At 46.6% G+C, this 18,964-nt stretch overlaps 1 protein-coding gene across 7 annotated transcripts in view; it reads right to left on the bottom strand.

The window, feature by feature from the left end:
• Positions 1–12,553, bottom strand: part of ADAM22 (ADAM metallopeptidase domain 22) — a 278,694-nt gene extending 266,141 nt beyond the window's left edge. For 3 of the 7 annotated variants that reach the window (XM_088478610.1, XM_088478609.1, XM_088478614.1), the window contains exons 1-2: positions 12,257–12,553; positions 6,728–6,885 (exon numbers count right to left, since the gene is read on the bottom strand). In XM_088478610.1, the coding sequence (XP_088334736.1) occupies positions 6,728–6,885; positions 12,257–12,338 (240 nt within the window). In that variant the 5' untranslated portion in view covers positions 12,339–12,553. The remainder of the gene's footprint in view (positions 1–6,727; positions 6,886–12,256) is intronic. The other 4 variants (XM_088478611.1, XM_088478612.1, XM_088478615.1 and 1 more) reach the window with 2 other exon arrangements.
• Positions 12,554–18,964: the final 6,411 nt, after the last annotated feature.

The raw sequence follows: 18,964 nt of genomic DNA, 5'->3' as shown, positions 1-18,964 counted from the left end.
AATGTACTGGTAAATGTCTGTGTGCTTGTGAACAAACATGTTTCCTGTTTTATCAGTGCATGCATCCCAACATTTGTAATCCTGGTAATGGGACACGGGGGCATGGCTGGGACAAGCTAGGACTGCATCATAGTGGGAGTGGCCACTGAAGTGCTAGGTCCCCATCACGTCCTGCAGTAACACCATTTTATTGCCGCATGCGGAGGAGGCACAGTCCCCTCCAATCAGCACCGTCCGACCCAAATCGAGACCATTGTAATGTAACTGAATGTACACAAACTTATAACTGGACAAACCATACCCTGATGCAATGGGAGCAAATACAATTTGATATATTTCTTGCATGCTGGGAAACTATGGCCTCTTTTTGAATAACACACATACATACTGGACAAGTTTTCTCACTATGCTTTAGGGAATCCCATAGATCCCCCCCATGCTCCTTTAAATCTCCCTCCCGACAGAGCAACATGGTTTTTTCTACTGGTGTACTTGCTCCTAACTCTACATGGGTCCCAAATACTCCAGTAAGTCCCACAGGAACACGTGCCAAGGCTACCCACTGTCCTGTTACACCCTCGCACAGAATGACCACAATCACACATATTTACAAATAATCAATGGGCAATATCACACAGCGCCAAGCTGCGTAGTTGTCCCTCAGCTCATACACTATAAAAGACACATCTGCTAGGCTTATATTCTGATCAACGTGCTGTGCCTTTACAATGTAAGGACAGGCAGGGAGGGGATTACTGCTTGATTTACACGCAGGCAGTGCTGTGGTGACAGAAAAGATGTGTAACCTGATGCTCGTTCGCTCCGAGCGATGTTCGCACATCTGCGCATGTGTATGGGTTGTAATGCGCATGCGCCAACCGGTCGGAAATCGTGTGCTCGCAAAATAGCGAATGCCTGCTAATTTGAGTGACAGAATGAGGCGTTTGAAGGTGCTTGAAAACGGGGAGTGGAGATCCGAACGCAGGCGTGCCAAACGGTCAAAACGGGCATTTAATGGGAGTGCATAGTTAGTAAGGGAGCGTCATCGACCACGTCACTTGGTTGTCTTTTAGCCTGAACTGCTCGCATGATTGCAGTAGGAAAATGCTACCACAAGAATAGCGAGTAGTTCATACGCCTTTCGATGTACTCGATTAATCAAATAAATAGCAGAGATGACGTATGATGCGAGCGGCCAAGGGGCGTCTTTACAAAATAGCGAGCGCATGTTTCGGACGCTCGTTCAGACATAGAGGCGTCAACAGACCGCAAAGAGCGAGCGCTCAATTTAAATAGCCAGCCCCTTTTTCAGAACGAGGGTCCGCAAATAGTGTCCGGCTCTGAATCAGGCCCAGTGTGCCTGTCTGTGTTGTAATTGGGTGCAGGTGGTGATAAGGGTTTGTGAATGTCTTCTCCGAAGGGCACCCGAGGCGCACAGTATAATACTATGGTGTCTTCCAGGAGCACATCAAGATGCATCTCCGGCAGGTCCAATGAGCAAGGTGTAATCATCACATGATCAAAGTCCAACGTTCTATCCCTTCAGCACCAAGCTTCACAGATAAATAGACTTTTCTGTTTATCTCCTACTATTTTGCCTAGCCTTATTCACGGCTCAATTAAGCCATGAGAGTAAAAGTATATTGGGATTTTTTACTACCTGTGACACTTTTCTGTGTGTAAACCTTTTAGTACATTGCTTGGAGTGCACCTGGAAATGTATAGTCCCAGAAATTGTGGTGGATAGAGGGCCCTGTACTATACTTTTAATGGGTTCCATTAAGCAGGGGAGTACATTTCCGTCCACACTTCAAGTAATGTAATATACGTTACACAACATTATCCCCTGTGAAAACTTTAGCTGTGTACAGTGCACAATTTAAAGTAAAAATAACATAGAAAAAAAAAGTGTGCTGGGGTATTCACAGCCTGAACCAGCCCCAGTGCCAATCTTATTTTCCACTATACCAAAAAGACAGCAAATGTGGAGTCCTCTTGCTTTAGTGAAAAGCCAGCACGAAACCAATGCCACCCCCCATAGGGGCTACCAGCCCAGCGTTGATAGGCACTGGGGACCTTACCCTTTTGCCTAAGCAAGGTTGGAACCATTGGAGTGGCGAATCTGCCTACCCAGCAGTACCAAGATAAGTAACAAGAGCTATAAGGTCTCTGGCTACTATAGCCTGACCCCATGCTGTCCAGCAATGATTGAGGATTTGAGAGACACATAGAATTTTTTTTTATTTATTTTCTTTATTTTAAACATGGGGACTGTTTTCCCATTAGTACAGGACACGACCGAATCTCCGCCAGCTCTGAGCTGGATCAGGTCCGGTTAAAGCTCTTTTCTGTTTTGCTCCACGTAAGGAGACACTGCTGTGCCCATTCCATTGTGCAAACTATTCCTTCAGCACAATGAGACCTTCTTGCTTTGCAGCTTTTATTCCATCCTGGAGGAAATCTAGGCGTACAGATATGTCCTCATACACCTAGCCTGAATATGCCATATGGCGCGAGACAACTGGCGTGACTGTTTGGTGCAACTGAAGCTACAGTGTGTGAGGACACAGCTGTAGTTGTGAACCTCAAAAACAGACATCAGAGCAGGTGCAAAACTGTATTTGTGCTGCGGATGAGCTGCTTTGTGCTTGATAAATGTTTGCATCAATATTGAGAGTGGACATGACGCAGATCAGCTGCACTCTCTGCCTAGAATACCCTAATATCCAGAAAACAAAGGGGACTTAAATGACCAACTTTTGGCATGTACTTTTGATACTGCAGCTCTTGCTAAAAACATATCTCTTTTCTTTCTCCATACTCCCTTTTTTGGATGGAACATAAACACAGACCGCATTATTCCTGCATCTCTCCCACTCTCCGATTCTCCCTAACTATATGGGATTATTGCAAAAGAACCTTCTCTCTAATTCAAAATCAACTTCCTATAACCCCTCTCTGGAACAACAAGGGTTTTTTACCTGGTTTAGATCCTGGGACCTTCGCTCCTTGGGTTTCCCATAACATTAAGTTTCTAAGGGATATTTCCCCCCTTTGTCCGTTCCCGAAATTTTCTGAGTTGCAAGACGGACTTAATTTACCGACGAGATGCTTTCGCCAGTATCTTCAAATACGATATTTTTTTTCTTCAACTATCGGCTCTAAGTCTCATCCATCATACTCTCCTTTGGAGTCCCTCTGTCTACTTAGATCTACTTCTAGAGGCCTTATTTCCACCCTTTATAATTTACTAATTGTTCACAATCGCCCCCTTAAAGACCCACCTGAATTAGCTTGGGAAAAGGATTTGGGGGAGTCTCTGGACAGTAAGGAATGGTCCAAAATTCGCGAGCTGGTGGCGAAAGCTTCAATATGTGTCAGAATAAAAGAAAATACTTATAAGAGGCTATATAGATGGTATCTAGTTCCCACGCGTATCCAAGCCATTTTTCCACAGGCCTCCAGCGCATGTTGGAGAGGCTGTGGAGAGGAGGGCACCTTTGCACATATTTGGTGGCACTGTCCCAAGATGAAAATATTTTGGGCAACAGTTTATCGCCTAATTCTTTCTGTCACCAATATCTCTCTCCCCTCTTCCATGTCTAAAGCTGTATACACACACGTAACGATTTTTTTAACGATTTGTCGTTATCGTTAAAAAAAAATTGGTCAGTTTATGAGTTATACCGGTGAACGATAATCACAAATGTGCACTCCCGTTTGTAGTCTGTAGTTATCGTTCATCGTCCATTTCAGACTGTCCGACATGACGGTTTTCATTAAGAGAAGGAACGTTATTCGTTCATCTTTCAAAAAATCGTTCATTACACTGCAAAAAATCGTTCACTTGTTCAAAGGAAAATCTGACAGAACATCGTTGGTTACAAAATCGTTAAGTGTGTATGCACCTTTATTATTTACTCCTGATATCTATCCATAATTATGACAAATATACCCAAACACTCATAAGACACATTACTAACGCAGCTAACTGTGCGATTGCGGCCTCTTGGAAGAAAACAGACCCTCCCTACCACACTGCTTTGGTTCATTCCATTTGGCATGTGCACAGTTTGGAATATATTACTAGTCATATACATGAAAGCCCTAATACATTTTCTGAAATTTGGTCCCCTTGGCTATCTTACCATCAGACGCATTCTTGAACTTGATTAGCCTCTCAGTGGACCCTCTATTCACCACCTTCCCCTTCTTTGCCCCCCTCCTTGCCAGTCTCCCCTTACTAACATTCCCCAATTTCCCGCCTATTGTGGAACTTCTTCCTTTTCTAGTTGCGCTGCTCTTCTCCAACCCTTATAAAAATGACCGGGTATTACCTGCCTTTCTATTCATTCAATGTTTATATTATCTGTATTTTTGGTTTTATGCCAATTTATATGGGTTTATTTGTATATGTCCAAAGTTGTATCCTATATTATATACTCGTAGTAAATTTAATAAAAACTTTTCTCAAAAAAAAAACATATCTATCTTGCTTGCTTCTAGTATAATTATTTTTATGCCCTTGGATGTGATACAAAGCTGCTCTGCCCCGGCAGTGTGCAGTGTAGTATTTATGCATATCATATGTTTGCCGGCTGGCTCCATCTCTCCAGTCCACACTGATGCTGGGAGGAGGCCGTGGCCGTGTTCCGGTGTTGTCCCAGCAGGTCAGCATGGCCACGCATCCTCCCATCATCAGTGAGGACTGGAGAGATGGAGACGGCCAAGACAGCAGATGTGCCTGCAGCAGCACACCGTAAAGAAAGGAGCTGCCCGCGGGCTCAGGAGGTGCCCGCCCGTCCCGCACTTAGTAGCCCATGGCAGTGGGGGCCCCATGAAAATTTTGCTATGGAGCCCCCCTAGGTCTAGTTATTACGCCCCTGGGGAAAACACTGGTGAGCTGGAACCTCTCATTGTAAACAGCAGCACAGATTATTTCAGATCTGTCACAGAGATAGCTTGTCCATTTGAAAGACAGTTTGAAGTTGTCCTATTTACTGTGCTAAATCTCCCCCTAAAACGTTTTCGGACTATTAAAGCCTCCCAAAATGAGACTGACAGCAGTAACCCTGCCCACTACATAGTGTTAGATGTGAGCAGAGCGCCTGGCTGTCCGAGCGCTAGGTGAGTGACTGCAGGACCGTAAGGTGGGCGATTCGGTCGGTGCCATCGCACAGGGCGGGGTGCCCTGGGGACGTATCCGGCCAGCTGGAACCCGTCCTGTTTCGCCACTGTCTTTCGTAACTGTCACTGTGCCGCATGTCTGAATTTTTACCTCATTTTCATTTGTTTAGATGACATTTCCTTACAAAGGGCCTGATACAGGCCTGATACAAGTCGCAAACTGCGATCGCGGCTGCGATTACGCACGCAGTCTCAATGTGAAGGTATGTTAATCTACTGCGATCGCTGTGCCATCGCAGCACAACAGAAGTACGCCCACCTTACCTTACACACATCCGTAATACTTTGCAACACTGCAAAAACATCGGTAATATCGAGTACAATCGGAGCCTCACGCACACTTGCACAAGCTATGACCTTACTCAGAGATTGCTAACCTTCTGGTACGCAGTGAGAACTCAAGCTGCGTAGAGCATTCCAGTGGATAATTTATGCACGCTCCTGCAACGGCGTTCAAACGTCACCTCCCACAAATGGTACTTCCTGTCAATCACTCTGCGAAGGGTATGCGTAGTCACTGCGATCACAGGGACTGATTCAGAGCCGGACGCTCTGACCAGAGCGCTCGCTCTGAATCAGGGCCGGCCTACCTAAAATTGGTGCGGCCTCCTGGCCGCTCGCATAGCTGTGGGTGACCACCCACAGCTTTTTCGAGCGTCCATGATGATGGTTGCGATGGTCAAGACCATCGCGACCATCGGGCTTGCGAGGAGACCCTGCGGTAGGGTCTCGCTGCCGCAAGCCCTGGAGTGCGTTTGGCTATAGCAGAGCCAAAAGCACTCCCACTGACATCACTAGTGATGTCAGTGGGGCCGGACCCAGACAGTAGGCGTTCCCATGGGAACGCCTCCGTCTGGGCAGCCACGCCCCCGGCACGCCCACCAAAGGGGGCGTACTGTCAATCACCATCGACAGCACGCCCCCTTTTGGTGCAAGACCCCGAGCGACGGCTTCCCCGTCGCTCGCCGGGTCTCGCGCATGCGCATGACGGAGGCGCCTCCGTCGTGCGCATGCGCATTTGGGTACCATTGACCCGCTTGCGAGCGTTATGCGCTCGCGAGCGGGTCTGAATGAGACCCACAGTCCTGATCGCAGTGGCTGATTCGCGCATTCGCACTTCGATGCAACAATCGGCCGATAGCGTGCACAATCGCATATGCAACTGAATCAGGCCCAAAGTTTAGTGGATTACTTTAATCACATTCAAATGTCATTTGAGGAGGCTGATGCTGCAGCATTATGTGGTACAATTATGGGAATTCGGTACCTTCCCTCCCGTCATCATATATTGTATATGTAATTGTGAAAGAATAATCAGATGACCAGCAGGAGCGGAATACAGCGCACATCTCAGCGAGTATCAGTAACGAATGTGATGCTCAGAATCCAGGACACATCTTATTAATGCAGCCTACATACCCCATGTCCCTGTTTCTATTTTTGCTGTATATCGTACATTCACCTTATTGATCGTAATCTCCTGGCAACAACACTCATGTATCAATAGGATGTCCAGCTCATCCATGAATATAAATATTACCTGATCCTGGTCGCTGTCCACTCTGACCCGAGTACTGAGCAACCCGGGTACGGTCTGGTTGTCCCTCTCGCTGCTGAAGATCAGACGCAGGGGGACTGTGTCCTGTCGCCCCAAAAAACTGTTTTCTTTCTTTCTATGCATCTCTGTCAGCCAGGTATCTGCAGATGAGCAAAGATAATGTCCAAAAAATACCATTACACAACACAGTAATTTTATATTACAGTCTAGAGACTCATACAGAGCTCTACTTGGCCTGCAGCATTGAGACAAGACACGTGGTCATCTCATTAACTGCCACAAAGCAACATGGGGGGTCTATGTACTAAGCCATGGAGAGAGATAAAGTGGACGGTGTTACAGTACCAGCCAGTCAGCTCCTAACTGCCACTATACAGGCTGTGTTTGAAAAATGACAGGAGCTGATTGTTACTTTATCTCCTAATGCTGCATACACACGTAACGATTTTGTTAGTGAACGATTTTCGTTAACGATTTTCGTTGAGTTTTTTCCTTTGAAAAAGTGAACAATTTTTTTTAAGTGTAATGAACGATTTCTTGAATGATTTTTTCAACGATGAACAAAAAATGTTCCTTCCCTTAATGAAAATCGTTATATTGGACAATCAGAAATGAACGATGAACTACAAACGGGAACGCACATGAACGATTATCGTTCATCGTTATAACTCAGAAACTGAACGATTTTTTGAACGATTAAATGATAACGACGTCGTTATCGTTAAATCGTTCAAAAAATCGTTACGTGTGTATGCACCTTAATTAGTCACTTTGTCTAGAGCAGAGATTCCCAAACGAGGTCCTCAAGGCTCCCCAACAGTTCAGATTTACAGGGGTATTCAATATGGGAGCGAAAAGTCCGTGCTGGACTTTTCGCTCCACATCGGAGCTTTTCCTGGGATAAAGTATCGGGCACGCGCCCGCTTTATCCCCGTATTCAATTAAAGAGCTACGAAAACGGGAGCCGGCAAAATAGGATCGGCAAAAAAAAACGTGATTTAACTGGAATAATTTGTAGGACCCCCCTAAAGCTGTAAAACATGGGGGATCATTATGAGTACCCCCGTTTTAGCCTGCAAATGAAAGTCGGGGTTTCAAATAGCCGCGGCAAGTGTTTTTTTCCCGACATTGAAGAAGTGATGCAGAAGAGCACTTAGGTTATTTTTTTCGTTTTTTTAAGTGGTCCCATGAAATTTGGGGTACATGAAAATGGGTACTAGCATATTTTTATGTCCCTAAAGTAAGTTTTTAAAAATTCTGCAAATATTCACCTGCCGCTAATAACCTATTCTAGAATACACCTGCCGCATACTTGCAGAACACCCCTGAACCTATTTCCCTATTTTTAAACACTCTTTTCCCTTTTTTTTTTTTTTTTTACCCCAATTTTTAAATTAATTTTTTGGGGTGTCCCTATTTTTTTAAAAACTTTTTTTGACACAGTTATTTTTAAAATGTCATTCCCAGGGGTGCAGGCTATTTTTTTAAGCCTGCACCCATAAGCCCCAATTCTGCACTTTTTTTCGCCACCTATTCAGTGGTGAAAAGTTATCCCCGTTTTTTTTAAAATACTTTTCGAACCTGCGAAAAGTCTTTGTAATTGAATACGGGGATAATTGAAATCGGCAAAAATTACGTCATCAGCGATAATTTATCACCTATTCCGAAATTTTCGCTCCAAATTGAATACCTCTGATAGAGATATCGATGGCTGAGCACAGGTGGTTAAATCAAATTGACTGAGGTACTAATAAAGCCATCTGTGCTCAACCATGGATAGCTCTAAAACCTGGACTGTTGGGGAGCCTAGAGGACCACGTTTGGGAACCTCTGATCTAGAGGATAATTTAAGTTCAGTCACTGTTGCATGAATTTTAACTTAATATGCAATAAATGATGCACCTACACCAGGTCGGACCAGGCCTAGAACTAGCATAAGGTGACAATCACTGACCTTTATAACATTGTTAGAAATGTAAGGCATTTTTTACATTGAAATGCCTTCTGCTTTCATTTTGCACAAGTTCTCAGCGTAAATGTTTGTACGCATGCCCCCTAATGATAGGTACGAGTCACTAAATTCTAACCTGTCCTACAACATAACAAAATAGTTTTCGAGCCTACGTGACCCCTTCAACACTGAAAAATACTATAAAAGTTACGGCTTAAGTTACCTGGCTGGATTAATCCACTGATAAATCAATTCAGCCCAGGTAATTGCAGCAATAAAATTACAGCGCAGTCCAGGAGTGGAGTTACGCGGGATGCGTCCAACTCAGCATACTGTACCTAGCAAAATTCACCTCCTTACTTCAGCAACTAACAGAGGGCCTGATTCAGACCCGGTCGCAAGCGCTGAGCGCTCGCAACCGGGTCGATGGTGGCCCACAGCGCATGGAGGCGGCTCTGTCGGACGAATGCGCGAGACCTGGCTAGCGATGGGCAATCCGTCGCACCGGGTCTCGCACCAAAGGGGGCGAGCTGTCGATGTTGAGTGACAGCTCGCCCCCTTTGGTGGGCGGGCCCGGGGGGGCGAGCTGTCGATGTTGAGTGACAGCTTGCCCCCTTTGGTGAGCGGGCCGGGGGGGTTTCTGCCCAAACGGAAGCGTCCCCATGAGAACGCCTGCCATTTGGGGGCGGCCCCACTGACATCACAAGTGATGTCAGTGGAGAGATTCCGGTTCTGTTAGAGCCGAATTCTCTCTGGGGCTTGCTTCGGCCCCAAGACCCTACCACAAGGGTCTCGTCGCAAGCCCGATGGTCTTGACCATCATCATGGCCGCTCGGCGAAGAGGCTGATCCATAAAAAAAAAAGCCCGGCCCTGATTCAGGTGACTTCACACGGATGGTAAAAATGCTTCAAAATCAGTACGCAGTGCATAAGCCTGACAGTACATGGCCGGATAGCATAACTTGCAGATAATAAAGCCGCAGGGACCATGTAATAGGAAAATAAAACAAGGCACAAATAAATCTGTTATGTATTTTGGAGTGCGCAATAATAACGTAGCCTTCCATTGTAAGGCCTACTAGGAAACATGTATTATTACTGCAAGCTGATCTCTGATTTCACTAAAATCCTGCAAATAGATCACCCCAACATCATTATGAAAATATTAGCATAATTGGGAGGAATCTAGATGCATTTAGCCAATCAGACGCGGCCACCGGTCATCATCATCATCGGTTTGCAACTTGCAGCAGGAGTCTAGCAACCACAAGTGAACCGCCTCCAAACAGATGTATATGCGTCTACTTTCTTGTTACTTATCATGCATGAACACGCCCTTGCTATACTCAAACCGCTTCTGCACGTCCCCCTCCGAACCCTCTCCTTGCCCACTTTGCACAAGGAGGGGTCATAAGAGCTATTTGCGACTCGATTGGCAATGTTGTATACATGCGCAAAAACCTGAAAAATGCATTTTACGCCCAACTCTGAGCAGCTAAAATGTTCAAGATGTTTGACACTGTTGTAATTTATAAATGTTTATGTCATTTTAAAATTGTTATTTTATTAGGTTGTTGTAGCCAAATTTCCCACTCTTCAATCAACGTGTACCGCCAAAATGACCCGTTCCATCACAAACCGCTGGCACGATGCGGTAAGCCGGCCCTGTGCAGAAGGGAGGTGTCAGGCTGGAGAGGTTCCGCTGCCTTCTCCAGTTGTCGGGTGCCCATTGAAATTTTGTTACCAGCAGGAGCCTGGTGACTCCTTTCCTGTAGCTGGAGGCTGGAGCTCACTCCTGAGCTCCACCTTCCGCAGCAAGCCCATAGCCCTTAGTGCCGAGCGCGAGGAGCTGTTGGACGGCAGCAGAAGCAAGAGCAGGGCTTCAGGTAAGTACAGTGCTGTGTATCATTATGTGTAAGGGGCACTACTACTGTGGGCATTATGTGTAAGGGGCACTACTACTGCGGCATTATGTGTATAAAGGGCACTACCACTATGGCATTATGTGTATAAAGGGCACTACCACTTTGGCATTATGTGTATAAAAGGCACTACTACTGTGGCATTATGTGTATAAGGGGCACTACTGAGGGCATTATGTGTATAAGGGACACTACCTCTGTGGGCATTATGTGTATAAGGGGCACTACCTCTGTGAGCCGTTGTGGCATTATGTGTAAGGGGCACTACCACTGTGGCATTATGTGTATAAAGGGCACTACCACTATGGCATTATGTGTATAAGGGGTACTACTACTGTGGTAGTATGTGAATAAGGGGTACTGTGTGACGTAACGTGAATAAGGGGCACTACCACTGTGGCATTATGTATATAAGGGGCACTACTGTGTGAAGTAACATGAATAAGGGGCACTACTGTGTGACGTACAGTGAATTAGGGGCACTATTGTGTGTCGTTACATGAATAATGGACACTACAATGTTATGCCATATGAATCAGGGGCACTATGTGCGGTGTAATGTCATTAGGATTGCGCTACTTTGCGGCGTAATTTGAATTGGGGGTACTATTGTGTGGCCACGCCCCTTCCTTGTGAGGCCAAGACCCTTTTTCGTCCCTCTCTAAAAAATGAGAGGGAAGGTGCAAATTTATAGTTTGCAGGGGGGGAGGCGAACACCTTAGCACCGGCCCTGTGGGATTCAAACACGTTTCAATTGGGAATGTTGCCAAAAATGGACAGTTTAGATGTCGGCATGGTCATCAGCACTGCAACTAAATGGATCCATTCATCTGTGCTCAGTACCCACCATTAAGCGCACAGAACATGTTGGTGTGATATAAACTGACTGCAATAGCCTCACACAGCCCCAGGTATTTGATGCTCAGGCCAAGTAACCAGATGTGTATGTGTGCAACCAACATGCGGTGCCCTGACTGCAGAGTACTAAAAACAGAGTATTGGGGAGATGCAGATTTGTTATACGATTAGAAAGCTCCCTAATGTCATTGTAATATCTACACACAGATTAGAAAAAATAAATACTCCCCATACAGGAGGGGAAGAGTAAAAGATACTGATGATCAGAACCCGTACATAAAATCTAGTTTCCAACTAAATATTCCTATCTAAACTTCCTCATAGAGAAAAAATAAGTGTAACAAAGAAATAATGACCCAGCGTAGCACAAGAGCAGAAAAAGCACAATTCTACTTTCAAAGTACAGTGCTAGATACATGGAATGGTCTCCCGGCAGAGGTGGTGGGGGCAGATACGGAGGGACAATATCATGGGGGACAAATACTGTGAAGACCACATAACATGATGCTATTTGCCCATCACATCCTGGCAATGTGACACAGAAACTGATGGAATGATAATAATGATGTTCCATATGCACAATCGTGGGAATAGCAGTGATGGAGGGAAGATTAGGCCACTGCATTAGAGAGATACATCACATGCAGGCAGCCCCTATCAGTCCATTTACATACAGCCTTCTCCCATGCAGAGCTATATACATGATAGGGGTGAGCTGTCATCAAGCATGCGTGCAGCAAATCACTGCAATGGGGCTTACCCCAGGTGCCTGTGACTTACCTGCCTGCGAGCTGGCATGGACCAGATACAGGGATGCAATCATGCAGCATATCCATGGAGCCCAGCACTCTGCAGTATGCATGGTTGTATCAGAGCAATGTCCTCATGGTACCAGGGGCTTGTGCTGGGGGTCTCCCTGCCTGCTGCTGCCGCTGCTGCTGCTGTCACACACTATGCTGCTGCTGCTGCATTATTGTGCTTTCCTGGCTTCCATATAGTGCTCTCTTCTTGTGCTTTTACTGCATTGGGTATGAGAGGCACCAAGCACCTCCCAGCTCAGGTTTCCTCATCCACATGCACAGCCACATCCTTAGATTCTGCAGAGACGGCCTCCTTCCAGGGACCTCCTCATGGCACACTGGGAAATGTAGTCTGCGTTATTGTTGCTGCTGCTGGTCTTACTGCATCATTCAGACTGGTCACACACACACATGCTCCCTACACACTGCAGAGTACCTGCCCAGAATATTGTTCAGTATATATCTATGACAGGTGGATAATTACACTGTTACTGGACATACAATTATTTTTTTTTTCAATTCTATTTTTTTTTAATTGAAGCGTAACACATATAATAGGCCCCCATTTATCAACAAAGCATAACCCCTATAGCGCTCGCTAAAGGGGTTATGCCACCCTTTCTGGATTTAACAAACAGTGGTGATCTAAGATTCCCGCTGTTTGTCACAGCATCGCTCTCGCCATCTTTTAGATGATGAGAGCAATGCGGTCCCCATTAACGGCAGTTGGGACCCCGAGCTGCATTTCCGGCTTCAGCGAAGTCTTCCAGGCACTGCCAGGTCCCCACATCATGCACGTGCGCAGACGGACCGTCGTACATGCGCATTACACCGGAGTGCCGTCACTATTAGCGTTAGGCTGCCAGCAGCCCAGCGGAGGACCTCGCCAAGGACGAGGACTTCACAGGACCTCGCCGGAGAGGGGTAAGTATTGGTAAATACCATTGTATTTTTCGTTTGTATCACAGTGATACTAAACGAAAAAATTCCACTAGTAGTTGCCTTCGTTGATAAACGGGGGCCCAAGTAGCAATTATTGACAATACAATACAGAGTTAAGCATCATAAGAGGTGAAAGAAACCAGCATCATAACACACAGAATTATTATTTTCATGTGAATTTACTATTTTTTCTCTTTCCAGGAGACACGGCTCTGATAAGAGTCTCCCCTGGCGAAGAACTGGAAGCAGTGTGATGGCGTAAAGCTATCGCACCGCTTACTGGTTCAGGTCCTCAACGTACACACTGAGCATGTGCGGCCGGTGCAGGTGTCACCGGGGGGCAACAGAGAGGGAGCTGGAGGATCCCTCTTTGTAACCATTTGCAAAATACTAGCCCCTAGACTACTATAGGATAAAGCCATCTAGAGATGGTGTTACCTATCGGGGCCAAGCTCCGGAAAGGGGTAAAAATGGTAGCGTTCTATGGGGACTATGAAGGGATCTGCTGTGATCCCTTCATAGTACATCTGGGGGACCCCTAATATTTGCACGTACCTCCGAAAATGTCTGTTTTTGAGGAATATGCAACAAATATTTAATAATAAATAGGCCCCTAAAAGCCAGTAAGTATGTGACAGTAATACGAGTATGAGCTAAAGCCACTCTGGGTCCCATATAGGATTTCAACAGGATGTAGTTGGCATCCCGGCAATCATGATACCGGCACCGGAATCCCAACAGCATTCGAAAACCCGGCTCCAGAATCCTGACCTCTGACATCCCAATGGTATGTATTAGGGATCGAGGAAGGTTACGTTAAGGGGTTATGCACAGAAGGGGAGGTTAGTGTTAGGCTGCGGGGGGGGGGGGGGTTAGGGTTGGGCTGTTGTAAAGGCGGGGGAGGGTTAGGGATAATACACTTACCTAATTGTGTCGGTATTCTGACCGCCGGGATCCTGTACCCTACCCATTTCGACAATAATTAACATTCAGAAGGGAGGGTAAAGATAACACTTATGGAGCATACACACGGTCAGATTTGTCAGACTTGTCAGATTTGTCAAATGAACGATTTGAGCGATTTTACCAAAGTTTTGAACGATTGAACGATTTTTGACTGCATTAAAATGAATGGAATCGTCCAAGTCTGACTGCAAACACATCAGATGTCAGATATCGTTATCTGACAAACGGGAACGCGCATCGTTGATCGTCCATCATTCAGGCATGTCAGATATGTCAGATTTTCCTTCAGATATGAACGACTGAACGATTTTTAAATCGTTATCGTTCATATCTGAAGGAAAAATCTGACCGTGTATGCACCATAAGTTTAGGGGGAAAGTACATACATACTACCCAGTGTAATCAGAGGATCTCCATCATGTAGCCATAATTCATACGCTGCTATTATTGGGACACTTTTATTTATTTTTTATTTTATCAAGGAAAGTTCATTTATTTGCACAAATACTTATATACTGTAAGTGCAAAGGTTAGAGTGTTTTAATGGGCAGATAGGTAGTTGCTGTGAAGAATTATATACAGGAGCAAAGTAAGTTGTTTGCAGCATAAGTTCCTCATGTGTACAGTAACGGCACCTGCATTTGACTTGCATGGTGTCTAGAACGGCAGCCTGCAGCCAGTATCGCTTGCAAACCTGCCCAGAGCATCCTTGGGTGCTTTGGTTTGTCGAAGGCCTAGCGCTCCAAACATGTTTCCTCTGTGAGGGAAGGCAGATAAGAGGAGGACAGTAGTGCACCTGGTAGGAGGGGGACCAACTTTGCAGATGCTATTCAAAACATCCTCCTCGAATACCCCCTTGTGGCACTAGTGGCAAGGATTGCTTACTTTGGCAATAGAACACACCACTTATGAAAGTGCATAAACTGATGAGCATGGGCATACTATTGTGGGTGCATGAGGTGCCATTGCTATAGTGCCGAGACCCAGCACATACAGGCCCCCATTTATCAATGAAGACAAACACCAGCGGAATTTTTCGTTTAGTATCACTCTAATACAAACAAAAAAAATTCACTGGTATTTACCTATACTTACCCCTCCGGCGAGATCCAGCGAAGTCCTCCTCGTCTGCGAGGTCCTCCACTGGGCTGCTGGCAGCCCAACGCTGCCAGTGACAGGGGTCTTGTGAAAAGCGCATGTGCGAAGATACAGATCGTCACAGCAGGGGGGAGTAACGCAAATTTGGGGGTGGGGAGGAACTTTGCGATCATGGCATCGCTGCCATGCCCCTGCTACACAATGCCAAGATTACTGCCATTGTGTAGCCGTGGGTGAGGCCATGATGGCGCAATTCGGTGCGAATCACGTCATCGGTTCCCCTGGTCCTCCCACTTACAAGGGGGGGTGGACGCCGGCGAGGGGGGGAGCACCAAACTATTTTTTTTACCAGGCCCCTGTTACCGGCGCATGGCGAAGACATGCGTACTACTCACCTGCACGCACTGGATGCCATCCAGTGAAGGGACGCCACTGCCCTCAGGCAGGAGCTGAGCTACTTGGAATAATGAGAACTGGAGGCACTGTGTAGCATAATATGGGGTCGATTCAGACCCAGACGCTAAGTTGCGCTCTCTCGCTGCCAAAAGGGGACGGGTATGCAAATTCCGCGATTGCATTGTCTGGTGTAAGGACGCCCTCTATGTCTTAGAGAGCAACGCCAGAGTGAGCGCACGGCGGAATAAGGGCGCCCACTTTTCTTTCCAAACACACGTCATCTCCAGGAAGTGTATGATTAATCAGAACCATATCGAGAGCCATCAGAGCAGCACGCAGCGCTTGAGATAGACCCTACCCCGCCGCAAGCACTGTGATCACTGCAGGCTGAAATACAACCAAGTGACGTGTACAATGACACTTCCATGCTAAGTATGCACACCCATAAAACTCTGTTTTGATGCCAAGACACGCCTGCGTTCGTACCACCACTCCCCCGTTCACAAGCACCTTCCCGTTACAACCCACAAACGGCACATTCTGTCACTCAAAGTAGCATCCAGTCTGTGTACTATGAGCGCACGATTCCCGGGCGCAGTGACTGGTTCGCGCATGCCTATTTTGCCGCATACGCAGACGGGCGACAATCGCCCATAGCGTGCGTCCACAGCTTAGCGTCCGGGTCTGAATCGGGCCCTATGTACTGGCAGCACTACAATGTGGCATAATGTGAACTGGGGAGATTACCATGTGACTTAATATGAACTGGTGGCACAGAGTGGTATATTGTGAACTAGGGTATTACTATGGGCATAAAATGTACTAAGGCACTATTACTGTATGGTGCCAACGGCATTTCTAGAGAGGAGGGGGCCCGTGTGCAGTCTCCAACACCGGCCCCCTCCTCTCCGCCTGGCAGCGCACTGAGCTGCGTGCGGCCAGCGCCGGAGATATAGACTCTGGGCACTAGAGTGTGCCCAGAGTTATAGTGTATGCACAGGTCACCGGGAAAATGGCAGCGGCGGCCATTCTTCCTGTACTGCGCATGCACAAAGGACAGGAAAATGGCCGCCACGGCCATTTTACAGCGCCGGACCCCTGCGCCGGCGTGGGACTTCAGAGAGGTAAGTAATATTATGGGTGCAGGGTGTGTGGTGCGGGGCCCCCTTGGACCCAGGGGCCCGTGTTCCTTGTACACCCTGCACGCATTATAGATACGCCCCCTGTATGGTGCATACAATGAACTAATGCAATGTTATGGGGCATAAAATGAACAACCGCTGTGTAGAAAGGTGTCTCTCTAGAAGCATTGGGGAGGGCTCCCTACAAAATATTGCCATAGGGCCCACAAAATTCTGGCTACGCCCCTGCTGATGAGAGCTGGACTGATATTAATTGTGATGTTGTGATGGTTACAAAGTCCATTCATTTCATTCTTGTGTTCTAAAGAACACGTCTATATTGCGTTTTACACATGTTCTCAAGGACATGAAATAAAGATCATTTACAAAAAGCACAAATGCCACGTATGTCCCCTTTTTGTGACACTATGCACCTACTGTTGTATTTGTACCTGTGCATTGTTACATGCTTCAAGATGACAAAGACTTACATGCTTCAAGATGGTGCTAAGTGTTGTCCCTTCTAATGACAAGAGCTGAGCAGATGGGGACATTACTTGTATTTGTTGCATGACCAGATATTACAGTGACCTTACTGTAAATGGGAGGAGTGTGCACATACACATTTGTGGGGTGGGGGCATATTTGTGGTTTATGGGCTGGACCCAGATGCTCTTTAGCTATGAATATGTGCTTGCTTTTCACTTTCATGGTTAGAAGCTGTTGCAAGATCCAGTTGTACTTTATATGTAAAAGTGCATGTATATGTCAAAGTAATACAAACCTTACAAATGTAACACAACACTGTGGGCCTGATTCAGAGCCGGACGCTCTGAACGAGCGCCCGCTCTGAATCAGGGCGTTTTTTTTTTTTTTTGGTGCGTCCTCCTGGACGCTCGCATAGCTGTGGGTTACCACCCACAGCTTATGCGAGCATCCATGATGGTCAAGACCATCGCGATCATCGGGCTTGCGACGAGACCCTTGCGGTAGGGTCTTGCTTCCGCAAGCCCTGGAGTGATTTTTATCAGAGCCAAAATCACTCCCACTGACATCACTAGTGATGTCAGTGGGACCGGACCCAGAGGGTAGGCGTTCCCATGGGAACGCCTCCATCTGGCAGCCAAGCCCCCGGCACACCCACCAAAGGGGGCGTGCTTTCACTCACCATTGACAGCACGCCCCCTTTTTGTGCGAGACCCCGAGCGTAGGCTTCCCCGTCGCTCGCCGGGTCTCGCGCATGCACACGACGGAGCAGCCTCCGTCATGCGCATGCGCATTTGGGTACCATCGACCCGCTTGTGAGCGTCCTGCGCTCGCAAGCGGGTCTGAATGAGACCCTGTGTCCATTTTCTCTATTGACTTACTTAAGACATCAATAAGGCTCCAACAAGCAGGGTTTTAGGAGCAACAAATCAGACAATTAAAATAATTATAGGCAGGAACTGAACTCAAATTCTTACCTGTATTGGCATGTCTGCTTCCACCATCACGGAACACACTATGACAAATGGAATGTCTCCATTTCAGATGTGCATCACAAGTATATACACAAATTGGGTTCTAAAAGAGTTGGGCGCAAAGCAAAAAGGAATAAGCAATTTTGCATCTTGTTAAAACTCATGTTGCACTGTAATGGTGCATACACACGTCAGATTTAGCAGGACGATATAAACTATAACGATATCGTTAGATCGTTTATATTGTCCATTTTTTAGCCCCTTCCCCACCAGCAGCACGCAAAGGCCAGAGGGACAGGCAGAGCTGCAGAGGCCCTGGATCTCAGGGAAGCACAGCAGCCAGCCAGGTAGGGTACCGTGTTAGGGCGGGTACACACCTAAACGACCGGCAATCATGCCAATGTTCAGGGCGATTTCCCTTCACCCTGGACATCGCATGTCACACTACATGGTATGATACACGATTTAATAAACAACGGAACGATCACTTGTTTCGTCTTTCGTTAATATGTAGGGCGCCGCATGCGATATCATGTGATTGGCCGTGCAGCACACTGTGGGAGCGTGCAAATCGGGCAAACACACTGCACTATATGTCCGATTGTACAAATCGGGCCAATATCGAGCAAGTGCGTAGCCGGCCTTATTTTCCATTACGCTGTACATTGATTTATGTCGTTTTTATGTTGTGCAATCTGATTTAAA

The sequence above is a fragment of the Taudactylus pleione genome, unplaced genomic scaffold (assembly GCF_031769625.1).
Source record: "Taudactylus pleione unplaced genomic scaffold, aTauple2 ptg000216l, whole genome shotgun sequence".
NCBI lineage: Eukaryota > Metazoa > Chordata > Amphibia > Anura > Myobatrachidae > Taudactylus > Taudactylus pleione.
The sequence above is the reverse complement of the archived record's forward strand: the minus strand, read 5'-3'. Positions and strand labels throughout refer to the sequence as shown.